This window comes from Strix aluco, chromosome 8, assembly GCF_031877795.1.
Source record: "Strix aluco isolate bStrAlu1 chromosome 8, bStrAlu1.hap1, whole genome shotgun sequence".
Taxonomy (NCBI): domain Eukaryota; kingdom Metazoa; phylum Chordata; class Aves; order Strigiformes; family Strigidae; genus Strix; species Strix aluco.
In genome coordinates, this window is record NC_133938.1 from 17,094,924 (window position 1) to 17,120,273 (window position 25,350).

At 37.1% G+C, this 25,350-nt stretch overlaps 1 protein-coding gene across 2 annotated transcripts; it reads left to right on the forward strand.

Moving 5' to 3' along the window:
* Nucleotides 1-300: 300 nt before the first annotated feature.
* Nucleotides 301-17,672, forward strand: LOC141926834 (calcium-activated chloride channel regulator 1-like). 2 transcript variants are annotated; one of them, XM_074833244.1, is made up of 14 exons: nucleotides 301-487; nucleotides 2,267-2,407; nucleotides 2,632-2,782; nucleotides 3,406-3,523; nucleotides 4,258-4,429; nucleotides 6,129-6,353; nucleotides 8,096-8,320; nucleotides 9,451-9,628; nucleotides 11,347-11,453; nucleotides 12,485-12,709; nucleotides 12,872-13,139; nucleotides 14,322-14,486; nucleotides 15,361-15,588; nucleotides 16,913-17,672. In XM_074833244.1, the coding sequence occupies exons 1-14, from the start codon at nucleotides 329-331 to the stop codon at nucleotides 17,338-17,340; spliced, it is 2,790 nt and encodes a 929-aa protein (XP_074689345.1). In that variant the 5' UTR covers nucleotides 301-328; the 3' UTR covers nucleotides 17,341-17,672. The 2 variants fall into 2 exon arrangements, with proteins under 2 accessions (XP_074689345.1, XP_074689346.1); XM_074833245.1 differs by lacking the exon at nucleotides 2,267-2,407.
* The last annotated feature ends 7,678 nt before the right edge of the window (nucleotides 17,673-25,350 follow it).

Sequence of the window (25,350 nt, forward strand, 5' to 3'; positions counted from 1 at the left end):
TAATAAAACTTGCCCCGATTAACATACATACATAAGCAATGTCCTGTTTGGCTCATTAGAGAGCTTGCTGATGTAATGCAGGTCTTGTTGTCCTGATGCTGAGATCCGCAGCTGGCTCACGTTAGCGGCTGTGCAGTGTGGGGGAAGCGAATGACCCCAGGTTACTGTGACAATAAGATATGCTTGGGACTCTACGTACTCTGATGGGGGAGGTGAACTATCCTGGGTTACTGTAACAAAGTCTTCTCAGACCCTAAAGGCAGTCATATAAATAAGACTGATAATCCATCGCTTTTCTAATCAAGAACCTCACAGACAGGAAAAAGTAATGGGGTTGATTAGGAGTTCGATATTTTTGCTGTTGTTTCAGCTCCTGCATGTGGCAAAAGGTTCTATGGTATGGCTAAATAAGAATGGCTATGAGGATTTAGTTGTTGCAATTAATCCCCAGGTGCCAGAAGATGCCAACATCATCCTGAACACAATGGTAAGAACATTTCCATTTACATGCATTGTTTCTCAGCAGTTGTGACTTGACTTTTCTGCTCGGAAAGTAGCATGAATTAGGTCCAGCTCCCATTCTTGTCAATAGGTTTTTTTCTTGCTTTTTTGAATTAATCATGGATTAATCCCATAGTTACTAAACCAGTAATTTCTAATTTGCCTTGCCATCTGCTGTCACTACTAAGAGCACTAATTCCCTCAGTGTAAGGGGAATTGCTGTAATATCTCTACTGGGAGGTAGACTGAAATTCCTTTAAGTAGCTTTCCAAATTATATTTACCTGAAAGAATGTCCTATGAATGCTTGTTTAATAGCCATTGATTATACTACTCTGTCATTAGCTAGTATGTCTCATAATGTTCCTTTAAAAATTCTAAATGGAAAATAAAAGGTTAGGTTTAGTGGCATTTCTGGGTTTAATTTTTATTCCAGTCCACATAGATGCCTCAATGGATAAATTCCCTCAGAATAGGATGTTGGCCAGGTTTCAAAGCAAAACAATTGTTTTCTACAGTCAAATCATTTTAGAGAAAAGCTGCTGAACAGGACATTTATGACAAATGCCCAGGTTCTGCAGTTTGTCTAATGCCTTCTAGACCTGATGTAGGATTATCTCAGTCCCATGTCATCTCCAATATCAAGTACAAAGGATACCATAAAATTTTTAACATTTCCAGATTTCTTTTATCTTGTGAGAAGAAGTTTACATGAAGTAAAAGTGGATCTGGTAGTTTACTTTTTACCATCAGTCACTGACTGTCCCCTTTTTTAGCAATAAGTAGAGTTTAGATCACTTCATTTTCATTAAGGGACAAACCACGGAGTGTTTTTTAGGGTACAAGCGTAAGAGTGATGGTTACTGTTACTGTGAGATACCTACCACATATTCACATCATAGCTGACCTTATGAGATCTTGCTCTTACACTGTTCCTTCAGTTCCCTTGAACTAGTTAAAAATGCTCTGTTCTACCTGCAGAGCAGGCAAGGGGTCGAATGGGGACAGCTGAAGTGGCACATCCCGTTACTGCTCAAGTTAGCACTCACTATCAGTCTCAGTCCTGGCAAACCAAATCTCTTCAAGAAATCTCCTTTAGCTGATTTTTCTGTACATGTAACATGGATATTTGACTCATGCCTCTGTCACAGCTTGTTTCTTAGTTTATGAAAAGCCTATGGGACAGATTTTAGTTCTTCCTGTTTGTTTTTTTTCTACTAAACACTTGTTAGTGGAGAGAAAAATAAAGGGAATGCTTTTTCTGATGCCTCTATTCCAAGAGAAGTGGTAAAAGAGCAAGAGGAAAGGAAAGTAATGGTAGCATATAGTAGCCAATAATACAAAGAAGATATGCAAAACAGAATTTGACAGAAAAATTATGACATTAGTCAGATAAATGAAAAGCAGGTGCAATGCTGAATCTTGCCAACACTTACTGTCAGGCCAGTATTAATTTAAGGGTAAATCCTTGTATTTAGCAGTTTTCATCTCATATGAAGGCTAGAGTGTGAATTTTATCACAATCTTTGATTAAGAGCAGGATTATAGAACTGGTGAGAGATTCCAAGGATTACATCTTAGTCTTGGGCTTCTTTGTTTATTCTTTTCTTAGCAAATATTGTAATACTTTCTTAGTTTTGTGTTACATACTTAGTTCTACTTTATTGTACTGCTGTTTCTTGATAAGGCTAAATTATTCATTGCACATACAGACACATGTTAAATATTAACATTGTATTAATACTCTGTTTTCTTTTATTCCCTAGAACATGATTAAAAATGCTTCTAATTACTTGTTTGAAATGACAAAACATCGATTTTTCTTCAAGTCTGTAAAAATTATAATTCCTAAAACGTGGAAGAAAAAGACCAACTATTCAAGATTAAAAACAGAATCATATGATAAGGTATGATTTAGAGAAGTCTATCATTAGAACATAGGAGAAGCTAGACTGGTAAGGCTACATTATGAATCTCATCAAAATCTAGGACTAATCCTGGAAGTTCTTGCTCAAAAGTGTGGGGAGTGTTCGTAGGATAAAAAAAATTGCAGGACTGAATTTATTCAATAAGAATCGCCTAACTCTTCTCTACACCCATGTCATGCATAACTTTGGTCTTACTTTTTCAGGCAGATGTCATCATAGCAGACTCTCATATGAAACATGTAGATGATCCTTACACCTTACAGTATGGAGGATGTAAGGAGAAAGGACAGTACATCCATTTCACACCTAACTTCATTTTAAATGACAACTTGACTGAAGTTTATGGAGAAAAAGGTAATACTACTATTTAATTTAATTGCCTGTTTTATTGTTCATATGAAATGCCCAAGATTAATGAATTTGGGTACTTAGTTGCTTCCTAAAATGAAAAAAAACTTTGAGACATATTTTTCAGAAGTAGTAAATACCTGTGAAATGTCTTAAGTTAAATATTCAAACACTGGATCCAGAAGTCATTTATCCCTTTGAAAACCTTAAATAGTTATTCTTCTGCACTTAACTACTGCCATTAGCAGTATCTTTCCTTTTATGACCACTTACCAAATAAACTATCCAGTGTTTATGTATCTGATTTTGTACTACACTGTGTCAAAAATGTGAGGGTTGCTGCTCTGTGGGACAGAAACCTCACAAAACCTAAATTTCCTTAGATTTTTGCCAACTTGGAAGAAAGCCTCTAGAACAGTTCCTGCATTTCTGAGAGTCAAATATGAATAAAAATTCTAGTCCTGGTTGCTAAACTGATGCCTTCCTAGTTTTACCTCAAGGAAAAATTATCATCCCAATTGCTTAAATATTTCACCTTAGAATTAAATTGTTAAAATGTCTATGTAAATCACGGAGTAGCTTTTGAACAGTTGTATTTAGAATGTGCATGTGCTATTCTTTTTCAACAGGTCGAGTTTTTGTCCATGAATGGGCTCACTATCGGTGGGGGGTGTTCGATGAATATAGTAGTGACATGCCTTTTTATGTGTCTAGAAATTCTGGAGAAGCAAGTGTTGAAGCAACAAGGTATTATTTTTTTCATATTTCTGCTTTTACATTACACAGGTTTAAACATTTCAATAACGTTTTCAATATTCTCATCACCTGTGCTGAGTTTGTACTTTGTAGAGTGTCCACAACCTGTTCATATGATCACAAGATGCTTAGTCAGCAACATCTATTGCTTGCTCTGCAGACCAGAAAACCACAGCGGCCTTCAGTGCTGTTTTGTAAGAGGTTTAGGAGATGAGGCTGGATAATCTTTTGCTCTGTGTGCAACTGCAGACTTCAGCCACCATTTGTTTTGTATTCACTTAACATAATTTTATTAAAGAGCAGTTATCAACACCACTGAAATTGCCTACTGAAACCACTGTGATTTTAAACAGTTTCGACAAAGAGGAACAATAACTGAATGGATGTAGAGAATTAGTTCAGGCTTGCCTTTTTTTTCCTAGCTCAGGCATACCAATACAGTCTTCTGTATTACAACTACTAGCAGGATATCTTTCCTGCATAGCCTATAATTATCACAAAGAAGATCACAAAAGACCATAAGTGTTTTATGCTTTTTACTATTTCTAGATTAGTTTGAGGACCCTGCCAAGCACAGAGACAGCCTACCTATGTACTTGTGCAGTGTCTAGTACAGTGCTGTGTCAATAGCAATTTGGATTTGGGGAGCAAAAATTCAAGTAAATAACCAGTTACAGACTACATATGGGTTCTTAACCAGCCCTGCCTATCTTCTATTTCCTTAGCTGTCCAGCTGATGTGACTGGTACACCTGTTTTCCAAGACTGCAACAGAGACAAGTGTGAGCTAAGAAGATGTAGATATGATGGTCAGCTATATGAAAAAGGATGTATATTTATTCCAGATATACTACAAAATATCTCATGTTCTGTTATGTATTCGCAATACATACCTTCTGTAAGTATTACTATACCTTTCTGGACTGAGGGTCTAGTTAGTTATTTCTGCTGGGGAGAATGATCAGTCAGGTGTTTCTTCAATTAATTTCTGTTTCAAAGAATATGGATGATGCTATCAGTTCTATTAACATCTGTTCAAAAGGGAAGATAAAGGAGCTACTAGAAATGATCTGACAGCTCTTTCCTGTCAATAAGGGTGAGATGTACTGCAGTGTCAGCATCCTTCTTGCTCCATGTTTGGAGAATCAGGTCAACAAGCATAAAAGTGAAGCATTCTTGCCAAATGCCTTGTTCATAACTGTACTTTTTGGTCCCTCCTTATGTAAACTGGCACCTGAAGAGTGTTACCTGGTTAGCTCTATTACACACCCTTGCAAAGCAATCTGGTCTACCTATCCTTAACACACAAGCAGCAGCCCACCTCTCTTGAAAGCATCCAGGACAACCAGGCAGGCCTCTTTAGGCCAGCTCTGTACTGTTCCAGTGTCTGGGAAAAGGTGCTGGGACAGTGGTTAGCAGGACGGACAGTCTCCTTGCAGGTTAGATCTCTGTGGTACGGGATCACAGTTCCTCTGGCTATTGACCTTATTTCTTTGGGCAAGCTCTTTCAAGAACTTTGTGGGTGTACTGGGCCTGGCTAGGATGCAGTTGATTTTCTTCATAATGGATCATATAGTGCTATGTTTTAGAGTTTTGACCAATAACATACTAATATTCTAGCCTTAGCTGAACAGCATCAAGGCCTTTGTTTCTCACTCTGCCCCTCGTAATGAATAGACCGGGGGATGCGCAGTAGGCTGGTAGGGGACACCACCAGGCAGATGACTGGAACTAACCTAAGAGATATTCTATACCTTATAACGTCATGCTCAGCAATAAAAGGGAAAAGAGTGGGGTTTGGGAGGGTTAGCCTTATGCTCAGGAACTGGCTGGGCATTGGTCTACCCACAGGAGGTGGTGAGTGAGTGCTTTTGCATCACTCGTTTTGTTTCTTCTTTCACTTATACTTCACTTATTAAACATTTTTTTTGCTTTGTTTCATCTTGACCCTAAAAGGTTTTTTTTCTTTTATTCCTCCTTTCCTCTTCCTCCATCCTACTGGGTAGAGGGAGGAAGTGTGGTGCTTATCTGCCCACTGTGGTTAACCCATAACAATGGATCAGGGTCTTCCCTCAGCAGTATGCTGTGGACATCCTGAGACATCGATAAGATTACTTCCTGCTTCTCTGAAAGTCTTGACTTTGTACCTTTTGCATGTTTCCTTATTCCACTCAAGCAAACTTACAGGAATTGGTCCAAGACCATCAGCCTAACCCAAGAAGTTGGTTAAATATTCAGGCTGCTAATTGGTGCTGACTTCCATGCTGTCCAGCTACCGTATCTTTGTTAGCAGGCTTAAATCTAGTAGGAACTCCATGAAGCAGTCACTCCAAGGATCTCAGAACTCACAAACTGAAATCTTTGTTTCTGCATGTGTGTGCTTACGTAAAATCTGAGATTAGTTCTTCGGGAGCACTTTCTTTGCTTGTCTTGTCTAAAATCCTGGCTGGCCAGGCACCATAGCACAGAGGATGTTCGCTGGAGATGAACATTTCCATTTGTCCTGCTTCCACCACAAACATATATTTTCTGAGATATTTTCTTATGCTTATACTGTTGGGTTCAGAATTATTATCACCTTCAATCTGACTTTTTAGGTTGAATTTTGTGACAAAAACACTCACAATAGTGAGGCTCCAAATATGCAGAATAAGATATGCAACCACAAAAGCACGTGGGAAGTAATTATGGAATCTGATGACTTCTGCAACTCGGCTGTTGTAAATACTTCTGCACCCCCCTCTGAGACTACCTTCAGGCTACTGCAGACCCAAGACAGGGCAGTCGCTTTAGTACTGGATGTTTCTGGGAGCATGTCAATGGTAAGAATACACATTTTATAAGCATTTTTAGCAAAAATTGTAAGAAGCAGAAAGAGTTACAAAAAAGATCAGTCAATTCTGTAATTGATTATTTTAGAAAAAAAAAAAAAAAAAGAGACTACTGTTACTGTCCTTGGTAATTTTATTTAGGAATTCCTACAAGATATCACTTAAAAATACTGAGTTGTAGGCCAGACTTGGTCTTTTTTTCTGGTAAAATCTCAATTTTATATACATCCTTTGTTCCACACCCAAAACAACAATGCCACTGTATTTCTTCCAGGCAGAAAATGTATCATAGATGGAGTTTCACATTGTATTTTTGTTATGAATCATTCTGAAATTTAAAGTAAATATATAGGTCACAATATGTCAATAAATTAGATGTTCTTTCTTCATTACAGTATTACAGTATTGCTCTTTGGAATCAAGAATGTGAACTGGCATAATGTTATGTCATTTTAACATGGTTAAGGTTATTTTTCCTTTTCTTTTTTTCCCCATAAAACTTTGCATAGGTTTATTCTTTCACAGTGTCTTGTGGCATGAGATACTAAGCTTGTTTATGGATGCAAGGTTTAGTAAACATTCCTGCATATGTGCTTATTTGCATAAATATCCGAATTCTTTTATAAAGCTGTAAGCAATGTAGGAAGAATGTCATCTGTAGAAAGATGACAAAATTATCTGGGTAGGTAAGGCAGCTATGTCATGATTTATTAATAGACTTCAAAACTCTATACATACTCTAACAGCTTTTAAAAATCAGCCTATATCAGCCTTTTGATGACATACTACATTTTCTTATCCATATCTTACCTCTTCCACAGTTCAGCAGTGAGCCAATGACCATTACTCTCTTACTGAAAATACCAGAAGTTCAGTGTTTCATTTCTCACAGGAATTCAAGCCTAGAAATAAGACTATTCATCTAAAGAAGGCAATTCAAAAAGCTCAAACATGTTGAGAAATAGTCATACCTTAAACCCAAATATACATGAAGAAGCATAAAGCAGTATATGCGCCAACCCTTTAGTTATGGCATACATATAATAATGGGATTCTCCCATAGTGCTCCATCAACAAATCATTTCCAGACATGCCATTCTAGTCCAGAGCTGTTCTTGAGACTGATCTTCAGCAAAGATCTGCAATTGTAATAAATTATATTATTTTTATAATACAGATGTCTACCAATCATAGTACATTTTATTAAATCAATTAGTAGATAATAATGTAATACTAAAAATCAAAATGAAGATAATTATGAAATAAATATTGCAAGCATAGCTATCTCCAGAGATGTTTTCAAATATAACTTTTTTTCAGTAATCCCTTCAAATATTTGCATTTAAAATAGCCATACTTCTACTTTAATAGTATTTATATTTTCAAAATACTTAGTCTCTAGACTAATCTACTCCTCAGGCATCGTAGGTGTTGTGCTTTTGCATCCTATCATGCTATCAAGAAAAAAAGTGACAAAAATCTTGATTGGGAATGAAGTCATAACATCAGAAGATGGACTTTGCTTGGTGACATCTTTCCTGGAAGCTGCAGTTTGCTGCACTTTTACCAGAACATGGTTTACATCTCCTCTCTTCTAGAACTGAGCATACATATGAATTACCTTATAGCAGGCAGATAGTTTTTTATTACAAAAAATTCCTACATTTTGTTCATAGTCATAGCTTCTCAGAAGAGATTGCATTCTAAGGATGTTGGATTTTTTTTACATACAGCACAACCGCATCAGACACCTCCGTAGCGCTGCAGGAGTATTTCTGCTCCATATTATTGAAATTGGTTCCTGGGTTGGAATTGTAACATTTGACTCTGATGCATCTGAAAAAGCTCCTTTGCAACAAATAACCAGTGAGGCAGCACGCCAAAACCTTGTTCAGTATTTGCCTAGAATTGCTGATGGACAAACCAATATCTGTGCAGGCATACATAAAGGACTTAAGGTAAAGTATGATATGGAAATACCTCCTGGAATATATGGAAAATGAGGAAGAAGTGAGAAACATACTGGAACATGGACTTCCTATGCAATGGTAGAGTTAAGAAAGATAATATGATTCTTGAATCTATCCAGGGAAAATTTGGTATAGAAACTATTTGGCATTACTATTATATGGCATTAGAAAGAGTATTACCAGAAAACAGGCCAGATGTGATGTCCATGCTTCAAAAAGGATATTGAAAAATAAGATCAAATTCCAAAATTAACTACAAGAATGATCTAAATTTTGGAATCATTCCCACAGTTCACTAGTCATGAATCAAGCCCCTAAAACTGTGAAACCACATACAAATCATGAGCTTGGGCAACAGTGATGGATATATATAATTATTTATTTGTCTGTTTTACTTCTTTGGACTGGCAGTCTGAAGTGCCAGAAGATGTCACCTAATTCAGATGCAAAACTGAAAATCAGGAGCAACTTTTAGGAGAAGGGAAGAAAGAGAGAAATTGTGCAGAGAAGTATGAGACCACTGAGGTAGCCAAGACCTCCAGGGCAGAGAGGAGGCTCAGGACGGAGGGGACATCAGGAGGAAGACTGGCAACCAGACAGAGATGGAACAGCCAGGACAGAGGCCTCCCTCTTGGTTGTCCCCTACCCCTTTCTGCCCCACCTTCAGTTACTTCAGAGTCCACCCTTAGACAGAAGTCTGTCCTTCTCTACTCCTGAAATTTTGATTGAAGGATAAAGAGTAGTTCCAGACAGTGGGCATAAGTTTTTAATATGATGCCCTTGAACATCCAGTCCCTGAACAAGCAAAGCATATACAGCCAGAATGCTTCTGACATCTTCAACATGGGACAGGTTCCCTCCCTAGGAAAACATATGTTAAATATTCATTATTTATAATGGAATATTTATTAAATCTAAGCAATTAGATCTTGCAATATCAATTGCAATAATTAATATTGTAATAGTTTTAGTGTTAAATAAAAATTCAAACTCTTATTATAAATTTGCTTATATTTGAAGTTAACAGCTCTAAATGCATACATTGACTGTTCTCTGGGATAAACTAGTATTTAAAAATTATTCTGCTGCTTATGTCATTAATTCTTTTCTTGATGCAGTTAATTGCAGATAAAATGAATACTACATATGGTTCAGAAATTGTGTTACTGACAGATGGAGAGGACTCAGGTGTAGCAGCTTGCCTTGATTTGGTGAAACAAAGTGGGGCAAAAATTCACACCATTGCACTGGGGCCATTGGCAGCGAAAGAATTAGAAGAATTTTCAAAATCAACAGGTAAATATTCTAAATGCACTCTTTCTCTGGCATACATATTCAAGTATGAAAATGTAAAAGCATAGCAATTCATTGGTCTGGAAAAAAGAAATTTAAGAAATTTAAAACAAATTTAATTTTAAATAAATTTGGTTTTCATGACAGGCTTTTTTAATGTAAACAAGCAGAACTCTTTAGATCCATAGATTTGCTGTCTTGATTTAAAAAATGCAGTAACATGACAATACCCTATTACTAAGGAGATTTAATTATGATATTGCTATATAACATGAAAAGAAATGTCGAGAATTTAATTTCTGGCATTGCATTCAATGACTAGAACTTTCTGTATGCTTTTACTTATAAGCACTTTTTATTACATAAAGAATAATAATTTTTTTCCAACTGTTGCGGCTGAAGTGCACCAGCTAGGAAATTGTAAACACAGTGACTACCATTGTCATTAGGAAGCATAGCTGTCTGCTGAGCTGGAGCTATATAACTAGTTTGAAAACAACCACTTAAAAACTATCCATAGGGGTGTTGCTTCATGCTACAGCACCTGCTAATACCATGGAACAATGAAAACTCCTTGTGTAGATCTAGGAAGTAAGCTGACTCCAAACAAATATAGTGAATAAATATTCTTATTTGAGAGATGCACGTGCTGTGCATTTTCAGACTACAATCCGCTTGTTTTCACAATTTAAATAACTTGGAACACCCTTATATACTCTTCATCATCATTAGATCAACATGACTATGGGAGAGTCCAGAGTTCAATTCTATTCTGGCCTCTATTCTAAGACAGAATTTGTTGTTTAAGCTCCACTTGCAGCATATTTATTAAGAATGATTTGTGAGTTAGAAAGAACCCAGATGGTCCTTCAGTATTCAACCAGCAGGCCTTCCTGCTTAGAAACAAAAATCAGTTTTCCAAAGATACTGACTAGACCCCTGAGCTAACACCTCCTCCAGCTCATATGACTCCACGTGTTCTCTCATGAGACAGAGCCATACACCTGATGCAACCTGCACATCTTCTGTCAGCCTGTGTGTGAGGGACCGGGATGAGAGGTGTTAGGTGGTAGGGAGGGGCTGTGGGCAGCCCCCACACACCTGAGTAGGCTCCCCAGGAGCACAGTGATGGCTCAGTTTATGTCTGGCATGTATGATCCTACTTTGAAAGAGACTTGCAACAAATGCATGAACTGCAGATGCTTCAGTAGAGCAGTATGAAGCCATATTCACAATGAATTCGTTAACAGACCTGCACTGAGTATGAGAACCTCCAACAGACCAGAGCTGCTTGAACTCAGTATGCATGAAAAGAGATCTAAACTTCACATTTGGAAATAAAGATGATCTGGATGTTAAGAGTCAAAACCCATGGAAGGCCACTGTGTCTTTCCTACAGAGGTATTTTCAGAGCAGAATTTCACTGAAGGGATGTGACTCCAAAAGTACTAGGAGAAGTCTATAAATGCTGTACTTGATGATATGCTCCAGGGAGTGGTTTTTTTTTCAAACCTTGCCAATGACAGATAAAATGAGTTGATCACGCAAGCCAGAATTTACTATGACATATGCATTAACACATTAATAAAAAGATGCATTTCTTTTTGATTTTGTAACATATTGGCTGCCTCATTAGAACTTTCAGTACCAGAAGTCACATAAAACTTAGCAATTTTAGAGTAAAAAATAGTGTTTCTAATTCTTTTGCTCTTGTCTTTCAGGAGGTTTAATGCTTTATAGTGTAGATGGAGTTGTCCCCAGTAAATTAATTGAAGCATTCAGTGCAATTACATCAGGAAGCGGAGATATTTCTGAACAATCCATTCAGGTCTGAATTCCAACACTTCTTTTTCCTTCTATGCTTTTAGTTGATCAGTAATTGAATGAATTTAGACATTAATGATCATAATTGTCAGTGGCTCAATTTGGAAATAGGTGCAGGTACATTTTTTAGTGATATTTGACATTTCACTGCAATGAAACATATATATAATTCACATATAATTTATATAATTCATGATTTCAAAAGATCAAGAAAATTATTTCTCATCATTGTCAAAGTCCAAGAGACTTTGAGAGAAAAAAGCAAGCAGAAATCCCCCAGGATGTTTAGTTTACTTTTACACAAAACATTATCTTTTAAAGCATTTTAACAGTGTAACTTGAGTAACAAAGATACAATTCAAAATACAGCTTTTCTCCTAAGCCATATGTAGCATTTTAATGTATAAACTTTTAGACTTTTAATCTAGGCCAATTGTTAATTAGAATTTAACAACTCATTCCTCACTTCGTTAATATTTTAACACAGATCCAGTCCTATGTTTTATCCAAAATATACCACTCACAAAGATGTCTAGATTATAAGCAGCAGATAATGATGAGCAAACTGCAGTGGAAATACAGTTTGCTGACACAATGCTTTGGTGGATAAATAGTTTAGATACAGAAATAAAGGACTCACACTTACTGTAATTTATTGTCTACCGTAATTTTACACTTAAAATCAATGTTATTATGCAAGCAGCCATTTCATAAAGTGAATCTGGGATTTTATTAGTTTTCTTCATTCAATAGTTGTGCCAAATGGCTCTTAATTTTCCTGTAGGTAGAGACAGAAGAACTAGACAGCCTGCCATCTTCTCCATGTAACTCTGAGTTATAAATAAGCAGGGATCTTTTTTCATGCTAGTTTCCAAAAGGCATAAATGCTTTTCAATTCTCTCCTCCAAAACTAATCCATTTTAAGTCAGAAATGAATAGATACAATATTGTACAATGGATGAGGAATCATTCTGAAAATATGTTAAATGATTCTTTACTAAATAGTAATAATAAATTTTATTCCTCTAACAACAGCTTGAAAGCAAAGAGCTAGTTGTTCAGCATTCTGAATGGATGAATACTACTGTGCCTGTTGACAAAACTGTGGGAAATGACACTTTCTTCAGCATTGCATGGAGTCTATCTCAGCCATTTTTTTTTCTGAGGGACCCCAAAGGAAAAGAATATGGAAGCTCAGACTTTACAATCGATAATTCAAACCCAAACACAGCTATACTCAGTATAAGTGGCACTGCAGAGGTAAAGACTGAACATTTTCTTTTATTTTCTGAATTAACATTCCCTATAGACTAGCATACAGCTTTTCTTTACCTAATTTTTTATTATATAAGGGAAACAATGGTTCTGTTAGAACATGAAGCTTTTTCACTAGTTTTAAAAATTTTTGTATTTTATTTGCAGGTGGGTGATTGGCAGTTTTGTATTAAAAATATTCATACAGCAACTCAAACTATATCAGTAACAGCTGCCTCTCGACCAGCACATTCTGACATTCCTCCTGTGAGCATCACAGCTCACATGAACAGGGCAAATAGAGCATTTAATCCAGTTGTTGTTTATGCAGAGGTTAGCCAAGGGTTTGTGCCTGTTCTTGGTGCAACTGTGATAGCCACCATAGAGAAGGATGGTGCTGCAGCAGTAACCCTTGAACTTCTTGATAATGGTGCAGGTAAGGTTCCATACACATAGTAAAAACCTTTGCATTTATGCATTTTGGAATCCAAGTCTGCATGCTCCCCTCAGATTTATCACTAAGGACTGAGTCATGGCTATGCCTGTATCAAGAAAAAAGTAAAACAGGAGACAGAGAACCCTACTGCTTTAGGACAGAAGTAAGCTACAGAGCTTTTTCTCAGTGAGGAAAACAAAGATGTGGGCCTTTACCTGAAAAATTGTTCTGCTTTCTTTCCTGTGCTGTTATTGAGGGTGAAAGCAGAAGTGTTCAAGGTAGAGGGTACATTGCTCATACCTCTTTCTTAAAGTGTACTGCATGTAATCATCTGCCCTCAAGAGGCAAGGTGAAAACAAGCTGTTTTGTTAGTCCATCTCATATTCTAGGAAGCTGGACTACAGTCTTAACATTAGCTCACCAAATGTTAGCTTTATCTCTTTTGTGTGTTAAATAAGTTCGTCATTGTTCTTTTCAAGAATACTCTTTCTTAGAGCAATAGCAAGACATTCCTGGCATTCAGCATCCCTGATCTCTTTTCATCACTCCTCTTCCTTTTCTTTCACCACTGCTGTAGACCTGTAGCTTTACAAATTCAGTGGTAGCCAGCAGTGCCTCCTCATTCTGTCCTTAATTTCACATTGCTGTACTTAAAAATATAATAAGATTTCAATGTGTTATCCTGTGTTTCTTAAACATCTTCTACTTCCTGAACCTGCGAGGTTATTTTTACACTGCTGCCAGGCTTTAAAATAGTTAGCTTGGATGCCACCAGCAAATCATCTACTGCAGCCAGTCAGGTACAACTGCACAAGTTCACTTAAAGACAAGGAATCCTGCTTGATGAATTCCTGGCCAAAGGTTAAATTACAGCATTTTTATAATTAAAAGGTGCTTTATGTAGTAGATGGCTAAAAAGTATTAACTTGGTGGTTTCATATAGTAACAAGAGATTTACCTGTTTAAAGGTGTTAATGCAGAATGGTTCTTTTTAACAAAATACATATGAAACGCAGGTTGTCACAGTGGGACCACTCTTATTTTTAAAGATGTCCACATTACTAAAACAGTCAGGTTTCTGCATAGTAATGTTCAGGTTTTATGTATGAATCAGCAAAAATAATCTTGTTTACCAGCAAGTATCTTGTTTAAGATATTAATTCTCAATAATTCTATACCAAGGTGCTGACACAATGAAGAATGATGGCATCTACTCAAGGTACTTTACTTCTTTACAAGGCACTGGAAGATACAGTCTAAAAGTGAATGCCCATGGGAGAAATACAACCACCAGACTTAGCCTCAAGCAAAATCGAGCCTTCTATATACCAGGCTACAGAGAAAATGGTAAAGAGAGTTTATGAAACAGACAATTCTTTGCATGATTTGTATATAGGGGGGTGTAAAAGTTTAGCAAATGGGATCACTTAGATTCACGAAAATTGCATTCGATCTTAAAAGATGTTCTATCTACCGTTTTCACTACAAAAAAGCCCAAACAAAACAAACCAGCTCCAACTACTGTTTTCTGTATATGAGAATAGCATAAAATCTTGTCTTTAATCTAAAAATTATTTTCTTTTACAGCCATGAGAACGATAAATATTGCTCAGATTCTGTATTTCAGCATCTCACAACAGGAATTGCAAATCTATAATTATTCTTAAGACTTTAAAATGGGGATTTGGGATAATTAAATTCAGCATGCAACATCGGTATACAAGCTAATGCTGCTAGAAAACTTAGCTTTTAAGATTTCTTGATTTTTTTAGTACTTTTTCATCTTAATGCTGAAAAAAATAGTAGTTGTTGCAATTTAATATCCTCACACACACTGTGAAATTTAGAAAAATAAGCATAAAAATTGTCTAAAAAACTCACAAGTATGGCCTATATAACTGAAAGTCTCTTAAGGCCTGCAATATGGGTAAAGAGATGGATAGAACTACCTTATTGCAGCCATGGCTCACCAACATCTGCAACCTGCTTTACTGCTTGCACTATTTCCAATTTTTACACATTTTAGACTTTGTCTGCTTTTTGTGTTTCCTAAATTTTGTACTGAGAATCCTGAGATGACCTTATTTTCTGTCTTTACTTCACTAACTTTTCACTAAATCCGAATAAAGAAAACTTACAGGATGAGAAGAGATAATAAGAATTAAAAGAAAATGCAATTCAGAGTTATGTCATGCTGAAAGTTGAAAAATGTTTTACACAGGTAAAATTTATATGAATGCACCAAGACCTAAATTTTCTGATAAAGAAATCCAAGTCAACCTCGGAAGTTTCAACAGAATTTCAACAAGTTCTCTTGTAGTGAATACAGGAGGAGATTCTGCTCCTATTTATCCACCCTGTAAAGTTACAGACCTTCACGCTCGTTTAGAAAACAAAACAATAGTCTTGTCTTGGACAGCTCCAGGAGGTGACTTTGACAATGGAAAAGGTGAGTCAGACACTACATTTTTGTGAGATGGGGTTGATATTTTTGTCTGAGAGGACATACCCTGAGGACCAACACTCAACCTGAAAACATAACCAAACAGAAAGACACCCTTTTGCATGATACCTGTTTTAGTTGTCCTGTTAAAAAAACAAACAAACAAACAACAAACCAAGGACACCAAGGAATATTATAAACAAATCAAATAAATACATTTATATATAACCACTAGAGACTTTAGCAACAAGTCTTAGTCCATGTCTGTGCATAATTAAAAAAACCCCAACAAACCAGACAACATGGAGAATACAAAGCTTTAATCTATTTACAAAGATGTAAATGGACTATAGAGATGCAGTAATGTTCTATCCAGAATACTCATTTTAAGGTTGTTGTACAGGAAAAATGAAACTTAATTCCAGATGAAATGTACAAACATTTCCTCGCATAAACCAGAGATTATATGTTAAAATATACAATGCTACAGTTATGCTGATTACAGTTTCAGATTAAAACCTTACATTTATCTAAAATTTTTAATAACCAGCCACACAAGGAAAAAAGAACTCAAATAAAAAAAAAATCTCAACTTCTTTTATCGCTATTTAGCAACTATATGTCTAAAAACTTCTATAGCTAAAGTAGTCAGTTATTGCATTACAGTTTAAGATAGTAGGTCCTACACTGGTTTGGAGCTGGGCATATCATGCACATCTCTACTATCTAAAGAGGAAAGGGTATAAGAGGAAGAGAAGGGGAAGAGGGGAAAGTCTTGAAAAGCTACAGACTTGAAATAGAAACAGCAGAACCCCAGAGAATTAATCAAATACATTCATAGCAATGTAACTACCAGTTCTTTGATTACAAATGGGAGAATCATTTTGTGTCTTTCACAGTTTTTGCTATCAAAACCTCATGCTGAGAGAGAGAATACAGATCAGCAAGGCCCACCCCTGTTATCTACACATATATTTTAATTGCAATTTCACCTTATGTTTGTATTTTGACAGCACAGTTTCTCATTCAGCTACATTTTGCACAGGTCTGCACAAAGGTAAGAGTGTTGGTGAAACAATATTTTTAAGGTGGATTCAATTTCTATTTTTAATTGAAAAGAAGGAGTTCCCAGACTCAGCAACAATAGACCTTTGAAAGTTTAAAAGCGAACTTGCCAACCCTCCATGCTGAGCAATAGTCAGTAGTAAAAGAGGAATCACCAGCACATTTTTTTACAAAATGGGTCTTGAAGTCCTACACTGTCACCACAAGCAGGGATATTAAAACATCTATATTAATTTGTTGTTAATGTGTGTTCTTTTTTCCCTAGCTGATCACTACATAATAAAAAGCAGTGAAAATCTTCTGGACCTAAGAAATCACTTTGATCGTGCCACTTCTGTGAATTGTTCTAATCTCATACCTAAGGAGGCTGGTAGAGAAGAATCGTTTAAAATTAAACCAGAAAATTTCATAATAGAAAATGACACCATAATCTACTTTGCTATACGTGCTGTTGATGATACCAGCTTGATTTCAGAGGTGTCTAATATAGCACAAGCCACATGGTTCATTCCTCCAAAAGCTTCTGTGCCTTTAGATTATGATGGCAGCAATGATAGTGCTAACAGTCCAGTAATAGTGGCAATAGTAGCTGTGTGTGTAGTAGTAGTCTGTACTATTGTAAGTTCAACTCTGTGTGTTTTACAAAAACAAAAGAGAAGACTGGATATTGAAACAATGCAAAAGCATGTGTAAAATGAAATAAATAGAAGGAATTTAATGTAATTTTTGCTACACAAGTTTTAAAGTAGGGAGAGAGGTATTTGTACATTCAAAGAATAAGTGCACAGATTTTAAACAGATGTATTTGTCTTTTCTGATAGGCTTATAGATGTAGATTTTCAAAAGTGTGTCTTATATTCAAGTACATGTACACTGATTAAATATTAAAGATGAAAGCACATACTCAGAAATATAGTAAAGTACAACATGTACCGTCATGTGATAAAAATATTTAACTCTTCTGTTGCAAGATTTTTCCAATGTAGTGTGTTTTTTTCTTAAATAAAGGAGGCAAAGGACTATGATACTTTTCTTATTTTTATTCTTCACATAACATCAAGTAAGGCATGGTGGGAAAAAAATTAGAAAAATCTTCAAGTAGTGCAATGACTTCCTGTGTATCATTCACATGTTTTCAGTTAAGCTTACTGAGCCAAGAACAAAAATACGTACCTCCAGGCTGTTTATTTTTAAATATTTTTTGAAAAATATGTAACACCAGACTGATTAGTTTTCAAAAAATTATTTAAAGTATGTATATCTATAGGTGTGTAGAAGAGTTGAGTATACAAATACTTTCAGAATGAGTTGCAGAGCACATGGAAAATTTTCCTAGGTGAGACTAAACAAAGCTATAAATTTGGAGCTACAACAAACTTTTATAGAACAAGAGGTAATTTAAAAGCTGCTAATGGAGAAGGAGTGTGAGGGATACAGGGTGATCTGTATGACTCTTGGGTTGCTGACTGACAAATTAACAACTGGCTCAAACCAGAATGCTTCAGACTTCTTACATGGCCAAGTACTTTTTACCTCTGCCTTCCAAAAAGAAGGAAAAATATACAATAACAATGAGAAAATGTTAAATTCAGCAGTCAAATTATCATTGACAGTCTAGCATTACCCAGTAAATATACCATGTCTAGCAAACATGAGTATTTTCATTTACAAGCTTGATACTATTAATGTAATTTCTGATAGTGGGAATTACACTTCAGAACCAATATACAGTTTTTATAATTAATATAACATAATATGCACCCTCACTAAGTTTGCTGATGACACTAAACTGGGTGGTGAGGTGGATGTGAGACGGGAGAGCCATCTCACAGAGAGACCCGGACAGGCTGGAAGAGTGGGCTAGCAAGAACAGTATGAAGTTTAACAAAGAGAAGTGCAAAGTCCTGCACCTGCAACGACATAACGAAAGAGCCCGGTACAGGCTGGGCTCTGAGGCTGGGGAGCTGCCTTGCTGAAAGGCACCTGGGGGTCCTGGTGGACAATAAGCCGAACAAGAATCAGCAATGCGCTGCTGCAGCAATAAATGCAAATCGGATCCTGGGCTGCATCTGCAGGGGCATTGCTAGCAGAGAGAGATGTGGTCATCCCACTCTACTCCGTGCTTGTCAGGCTGCACCTACGCTGTCCAGTTCTGGTCCCTACAATTCAAAGAAGGTGCAGACAAACTGGAAGAGGTCCGAAAGGAGGGTCATGAAGATGATCAAAGGGCTGGAGAACCTATGAGGAAAGACTGAAGGAGTTAAGTCTCTTCTCCCTGGACGAGGCTCAGCGGGGACCTCATCACAGTATTCCAGTGCTTAAAGGGTGGCTACAAAGAGGACAGAGGCTCTCTTCACAAGGAGCCACATGGAGAAGACAAGGGTCAATGGGTACAAGTTGCAGTAGGAGAGGTTTCATCTTGATACAGGAAAGAAATTTTTTACAGTAAGAACAATCAATCACTGGAACAACCTCCCCAGTGGTAGAGTCACCATCACTGGAGGTTTTCAGGATGGAACTGGACAGGGTGCTAGGTAATCTCATCTAGACTCCCTTTTCCACAAAATGTTGGACCAGATGGTCTTTCAAGGTCCCTTCCAGCCAGAGCTGTTCTATGATTCTCTGGTTTTCCTGCATACACCAACAAATCTATGCAAATGTTGAATAATCATCCTAAGTTTTCTCCTCTGTCTTCACATTTGAAACACCAAATTTTGCCCTTTGTTCTACTTCATTTTAACAGCACCAACTTTTTATTATTTTAATGGAATTTCTCTACCTTTCCTATACTTTCCACAAGTTCAGCTTTTTCTTTGTTGAGGTTTCCCATTTCCTGTGGGTTTCTGTACTTTGAATGAATCACCTCTTAATGAACCTTACCATTGGATGTGTTTTCAGATCTGATATTCCTTTTCCCCAAGTGATAATAAATGTCATAATTTCAGTCATATCAAGGCCAGAATAGCTGTCACATTTTAGAGGAGAGACACTCCTTTGGAGAAGAGAGTCACAAATCAAAGCATTACTTGCTGCTATCATTCCCTATAACAGTTTTTAGGTCACTGAATGTCTATTTATTCAGAAATATTTCCTTTTATTTGTTTCTGATGTGTCTTCTTATTCCATAAAGTATTTCTGCTGCATACAAATTGGTAGGAACTATATCATACAATCAGAATAAATGGGTTGCAGCACTGTTCCCAGAACTATTTCCTAGAGTTACGTAAAAATATGACAGACCTTACGTAGCCAGTCTCCATGATCCAAGCCATCTCCTCGTTTCTCTGAAGCCACCCAAGCCTGCCTGGCTAGCGAGCAGAGCTGCAGTAGTCTCTCGTGTGGCGACACTGACATCTAGTGGGCTCCAACAACACCTCCAGTTTTCCCAAATGTTCCAAAAATCTGCTTAGATCAAAGCATCTCTCTGGGACGCTCTGACCTTCATATAAATGCATATTTAAAAGTACAATCAAATATGAATAGCTGAAGGTTGAATTTAGTTCTTAAGGCTGGCTGTTACTATAGAGGCATGAAGAAGATTTATATGAATTAGGAGCTTCAGTTTACTGAGCTCTGTCTTTAGTAAAAGCTCTGAAGAACTCATTTCAAGTAATGCAGGATTCAGCACTCCCCTGCACACCTCTGCAAAAGGCAGACACCATTTGCTCTTCCATGCTTCCTGACAAGCAAGTGCAAAACGACAGGGTAAGACTGACTGTTTTCAATGATTATGTTTACACTAACAGTATGTATGCTCAAAAGCTATGTGGGCTGGGATCCCCGTCGCTGACACAACTGCCACATGCCAGTTAAGACTAGCTACAGAAGATGCAATAGTTAAAGACAAAACCGTATCAGTTTTGTTCCTCAATATGGTCTTCCCAATACTCTTAAAATAATTTCAGCTTCCAGCTTCCTACACAGACCTCATGGCGTTCCACAGAAAAGAGAAGTTTCATTATTCCTATGCCACCTGTGGAGAAACTGTAGTACCATGCGATAAAGTGACTTTCTCATGGTCATCAGCAGGGAAGTGGTAGAGCTGCAAATATACCTCCAGTCATTAAACTATCATCGCACAGTATAAGGAAGAAACCCAAAACTTTATTTTTTATTTCCATAGGGGCCAGTTACAGCCTATAGAATTTTCCATATAATCTTCCTCCAAGTATAAGATAGACAGCGTCTTCCAAGTTAGACAGCTGGGGTGTGGGACTAAATTATTATCCTGCCTGGGTATCAAACAAACCCACTATGGCTCCAGGAAGTATGTTACTGAAAGGACAAAGATCACAAAACCAACACATGATTTACCTAGTCCAGTTCCCTGAAATTTCAGGACTTTTGCCTACCAAATATTTTGCCAGTTGCTACATGCAGTCCTAGTACAACTCCAGTTTAAGCGTTTAAGGGAAGCACAGCAACAGCTGCTGTAAGGATCAGTGGAAGAGTGCGCTAATGTGAAAAGGAGCATTAATTCTCACTCAGATAGCTGTAGTTTCCAAGCGGAAGCGTGCTGTTGAAAACAGCTGCTTTCTGGTTCTGTCAAATCCAGTCCCCAGATTTTTCATGAAAGCCTAATTGTACACAGGCCAGGCAGCTGGCACTACTGATTTTATAATCTCTGCCTGGTTATTATCAAGCTAAACTCACAGTTCCTAAAGTTGGCACAGAAGCTATAGACTCATACACAAACAAATGCCCTTACCTATTTTAGTAAAACAAGCTTTGACTATTAAATAGAGGTAAAATTTAATAATGTTTATTTAAAATGACACATTCTGCTCCTTTTATTTTCATATGTCTTTTTACTACATTAATAAATGTTAAATCAAATTTACCTTCAGATTTTCACACACATCTATTTTGAAAATCTGGTTCCAAGATTGCTGCTATTCTTCAAAGTATTAGCTGGAGTTCTGCAGAGTTGACTGGTAATACGTTGCCAGAACTCTTCATTTCCCCCTGGTTTGTATTAAAAGATGACAAATAAATAAATATTCATAAAATAGTTGTTTTATGCAAATATATGCTGCAGTTACTTAAACATGAGTGGGAAGGGGAATAATGTATATACACAAAGTGACAGAAGATGTGACCTTATAACTCAATGTATTGTAGAACTAAATATGTATGAATTCCAACATAGGTACTACATTATTGGGATTACACATGCTATCAAAATGTTTGTTTATTTTACTGTGTTTTCACAGTGATATAAACTGACTTATGGACGCATTTTTGGGTTGTCTTTCTTAAATCTTTGACTCCAAAGCCTTTGGTTCAAATACTACTTTCCCATAAAGTCAGAAAGCAGTACTGGGAGTCAGTTTAGAAGCATTTCAGTTCCAAGATATTATTCTTTATATAAAAGTATTTTATTTTCTTAATTATACTATAAACCTCTATATTAATATAATTTTGGTTGGTTGATTGATTTGGGGTTTTTTCGTAAGCGTAATTCTGTAAGGTTATGGTCCAAGACTTGTTAGCATCAAGGAAAGAATACTGGAAGCACTCCCAATGGGTGGACCTTAATGGCAAGGTCAACAAACAAAATAAAAATTTACATTATCTATCAAGCCATTCTGAACCATACTAAACTGTGCTAAACCTACAAAGTGACCTTAAAGAATGCTCAGGATTCCACACTCCTTCAATCCTTTTGATTTTCATCAAGCTTTTCAAGAAAAGTCTAATGACAAGAAATAAAAACTTAAAATTTCTTCACAGATAAGCTTGACACAGAAGCAAAGTTAGTACAGTTAGTAACAGCAACTGTGCTGCAGCATCTAGTTATTCAACCTACAGATCTCAAGCTTCTTGCCCTATTTTACAGTGTATTTGCTACAAAACTTTACACCTACATGATCAAGATTTAGGCACCAAATGTAATGATCTAGAGAGAGATAAAGGGCTAGAACTACAGAAATTCTAACAATTGGTCTTATCTGCCTCCCACTTCAGGACATCTTAATCAGAAATCCTCAAAGCTCTCACTCAAATTATTACCAAGTAACAGTATTGACGTTCTCTATATAATTTCTACTTCTGATCATAGGCAGGGATGGTCCAGGGTCTGTTTATATCCAACAGTCGATTCTGTAAAAGGTTATTTCTTCTTCTTGGACATGTTATAAGCAAGGCTGAAGATCAGACAGTAGGCAAAGTACGGTGGTCACCATACCTGCTGGTGCACTGGTCACCCACCTTTTTCTTAATCGTCAGAGATGAGAGGACATGGGATGCTTCAATTCCTTTTTCAGCCTGAGATGTTTCTGTAGATTCTCTTGTGGCTTATACTTCAGTACTATTACAAGTGACTGTCCCTGCTATCTACTCTACACTTCTGAAGGAATATGCTGTTCCTCCAGCACAGGTGGCAGAAGTAAACATGCTGACTCCTCAGCTGTTTGTAGCTGATTTTATCAGAGTGAGCTAGGGTATCTCTACACATGGTACATTCTTGGAATATACCTTCAGAGCTCTCTAAGTCAGTACCTAGTTTGTAACTAGGCCCACATACTAGGTATGGCTCTCCTTATTGAGCCAGATGTATTGGTTTAGCCTGAAACCAAATCCCTGACTATGTTTTTGGCTCTGAATAGCAGCTGTAGAGAGGGACCACATTCACTACTAGAAGCAGGTATTGAAGCTTCCAGTAAAGACAGAGCAGACAGCCTGCATGTGGCAATTTCTTAAAATGACAACAGGAATGTCTAAGATTCAGCTGTTAACACCTGAATGCCTGTTCCTTCTGATGCCAAAAAAATTTCCAGAGTTTGTCCTGAACACTACGTTATAGGCCTACAGGGTGCGGAAAAAGAGAATTTCAAGAAAAGGAGTAACTCACTAGTGTTTTAAGAGTAACAGAATACTGTGGAACTCAGAAAGCATGGAGTTCCAGGTTGTGACCCAGTAACTGAATTTATTTTTACACTGTAGGATAAAGTGGTGAAAAAAAATTATCCAAACTAGGGTTTTATATGAAATACATAAGCATGCAGTAGAACAGATCTTCCTCTTAGATAAGTGTAGCAACCATTAGTCTGAGGAGTTATTTTCTCTCACTCACATTCTGACTGCTTAAACATTCATGAAAAGGGGAAGGATGTTAAAACTGAGAACTGAAAAAACACATCCAATGCCCCACATATGCCAAACAGCCCATCTGCTAAAGGTGGAAGTACCGTCTACTTAAGACATTTTCTGAAGAAGTAGTACTGTTCTGTTTAGAGCTCTTTAGGAAAGCAGCAATTAAAAGTAGGTATTCCAAATCCTACAAGAACACTCTAACCCATGGAGGCTTATAGGATGGAAGTCTTCTTCCTCTTCATCCTTCCAGGTTATGCTAGAAAGGAGAGGTATCTAACCATTTTCTGAAGGAAAAAGGGGAGTGTCAAGGCTGACAGTCAATATACCACAGCAACAGCACTTTCCTCTCTGGCAGGTGAGGCTCAGATGTCATGGGCAGCAACTGGGTGCAAGCTTCAGGGAAGAACTAGCAGTATTTTGTTTCGGGAGGAGCTAGACAGTGTTGGTGGCTGTCACTTCCAGCCTGAACATACCACTCTTCCAAGGCATTACTGGGGTACATCTCACCTGAGCTGGTGCTTCTGCTTCAAGGTCAGGCACTGCTGCTCTCAGTTGTTTGGCATCTCTGTCTTTATATGGAACTCCATCAATGGGAACTGCTGATGCTTAGTGCCAATGAAGGCCATGGAGAGAAATACTTGCATCTGTGTGTCCAAATTTAAAATCTTTGATGTTGCTGTCTTTTCACATGTCCTATGAATCACAGAATCATCCAGGTTGGAAAGGACCTTGAAGATCATCTAGTCCAACCATTAACCTAGCACTGACAGTTCCCAACTACACCATATCCCTCAGTGCTGGGTCAACCCACCTCTTGAACACCTCCAGGGACGGGGACTCCACCACCTCCCTGGGCAGCCCATTCCAACGCCTAACAACCCGTTCTGTAAAGAAATACTTCCTAATATCTAGTCTAAACCTTCCCTGGTGCAACTTGAGGCCATTACCTCTTGTCCTATCACACTGATATCACAAGAAATTGTAATCAGCTCTTGTATGACAATGTAGTGCTGAGCATTGCAAGAGAGACTCATGAGACCTTTATACATCGGTAAAACTCATTTTAAGAAATGGAAACAAGCTTGCCATATAGTTTTTATATACAAATACTTACACCCATCTGTGAGACAATAAAAGCTGAAAAAGGTAAAACATATTCAAGCAAAGCAAACCCATACACACAATAACTTCCAGGCCCTCTCCTTATCACTGCTAAAGTACAATGGGAACTTTATACAGCCTGGGTTTTGTTTTGGTTTTAATTCCTGGACTGGCGGGTAAGCAAGATTGCTTTGATTGTTACAGTTACTTCCTTTCTTTGGAATTCACTTCTTGTCATAATGCTGTAGGATTTCCTCTAACTTTATCAAATTTAGCCAAACATTACTTACTATTTGGATTATGAGGTAAATTACTTAACTGAATGACCAGGATCATTTTCAAGCTGGAAATATTAGCTTGTTGCCAATGATGCCACATCGTAAATATTTTCTAATTGCTAGCCCATGTCAAAGATCCTTTCTTTTCCTCTTGAGCATTTGAAAATCATGATGTTAAAATAATGGAAACTATTGAAATTAGAGACTATTTTCTTCTTTTAACTTCCTT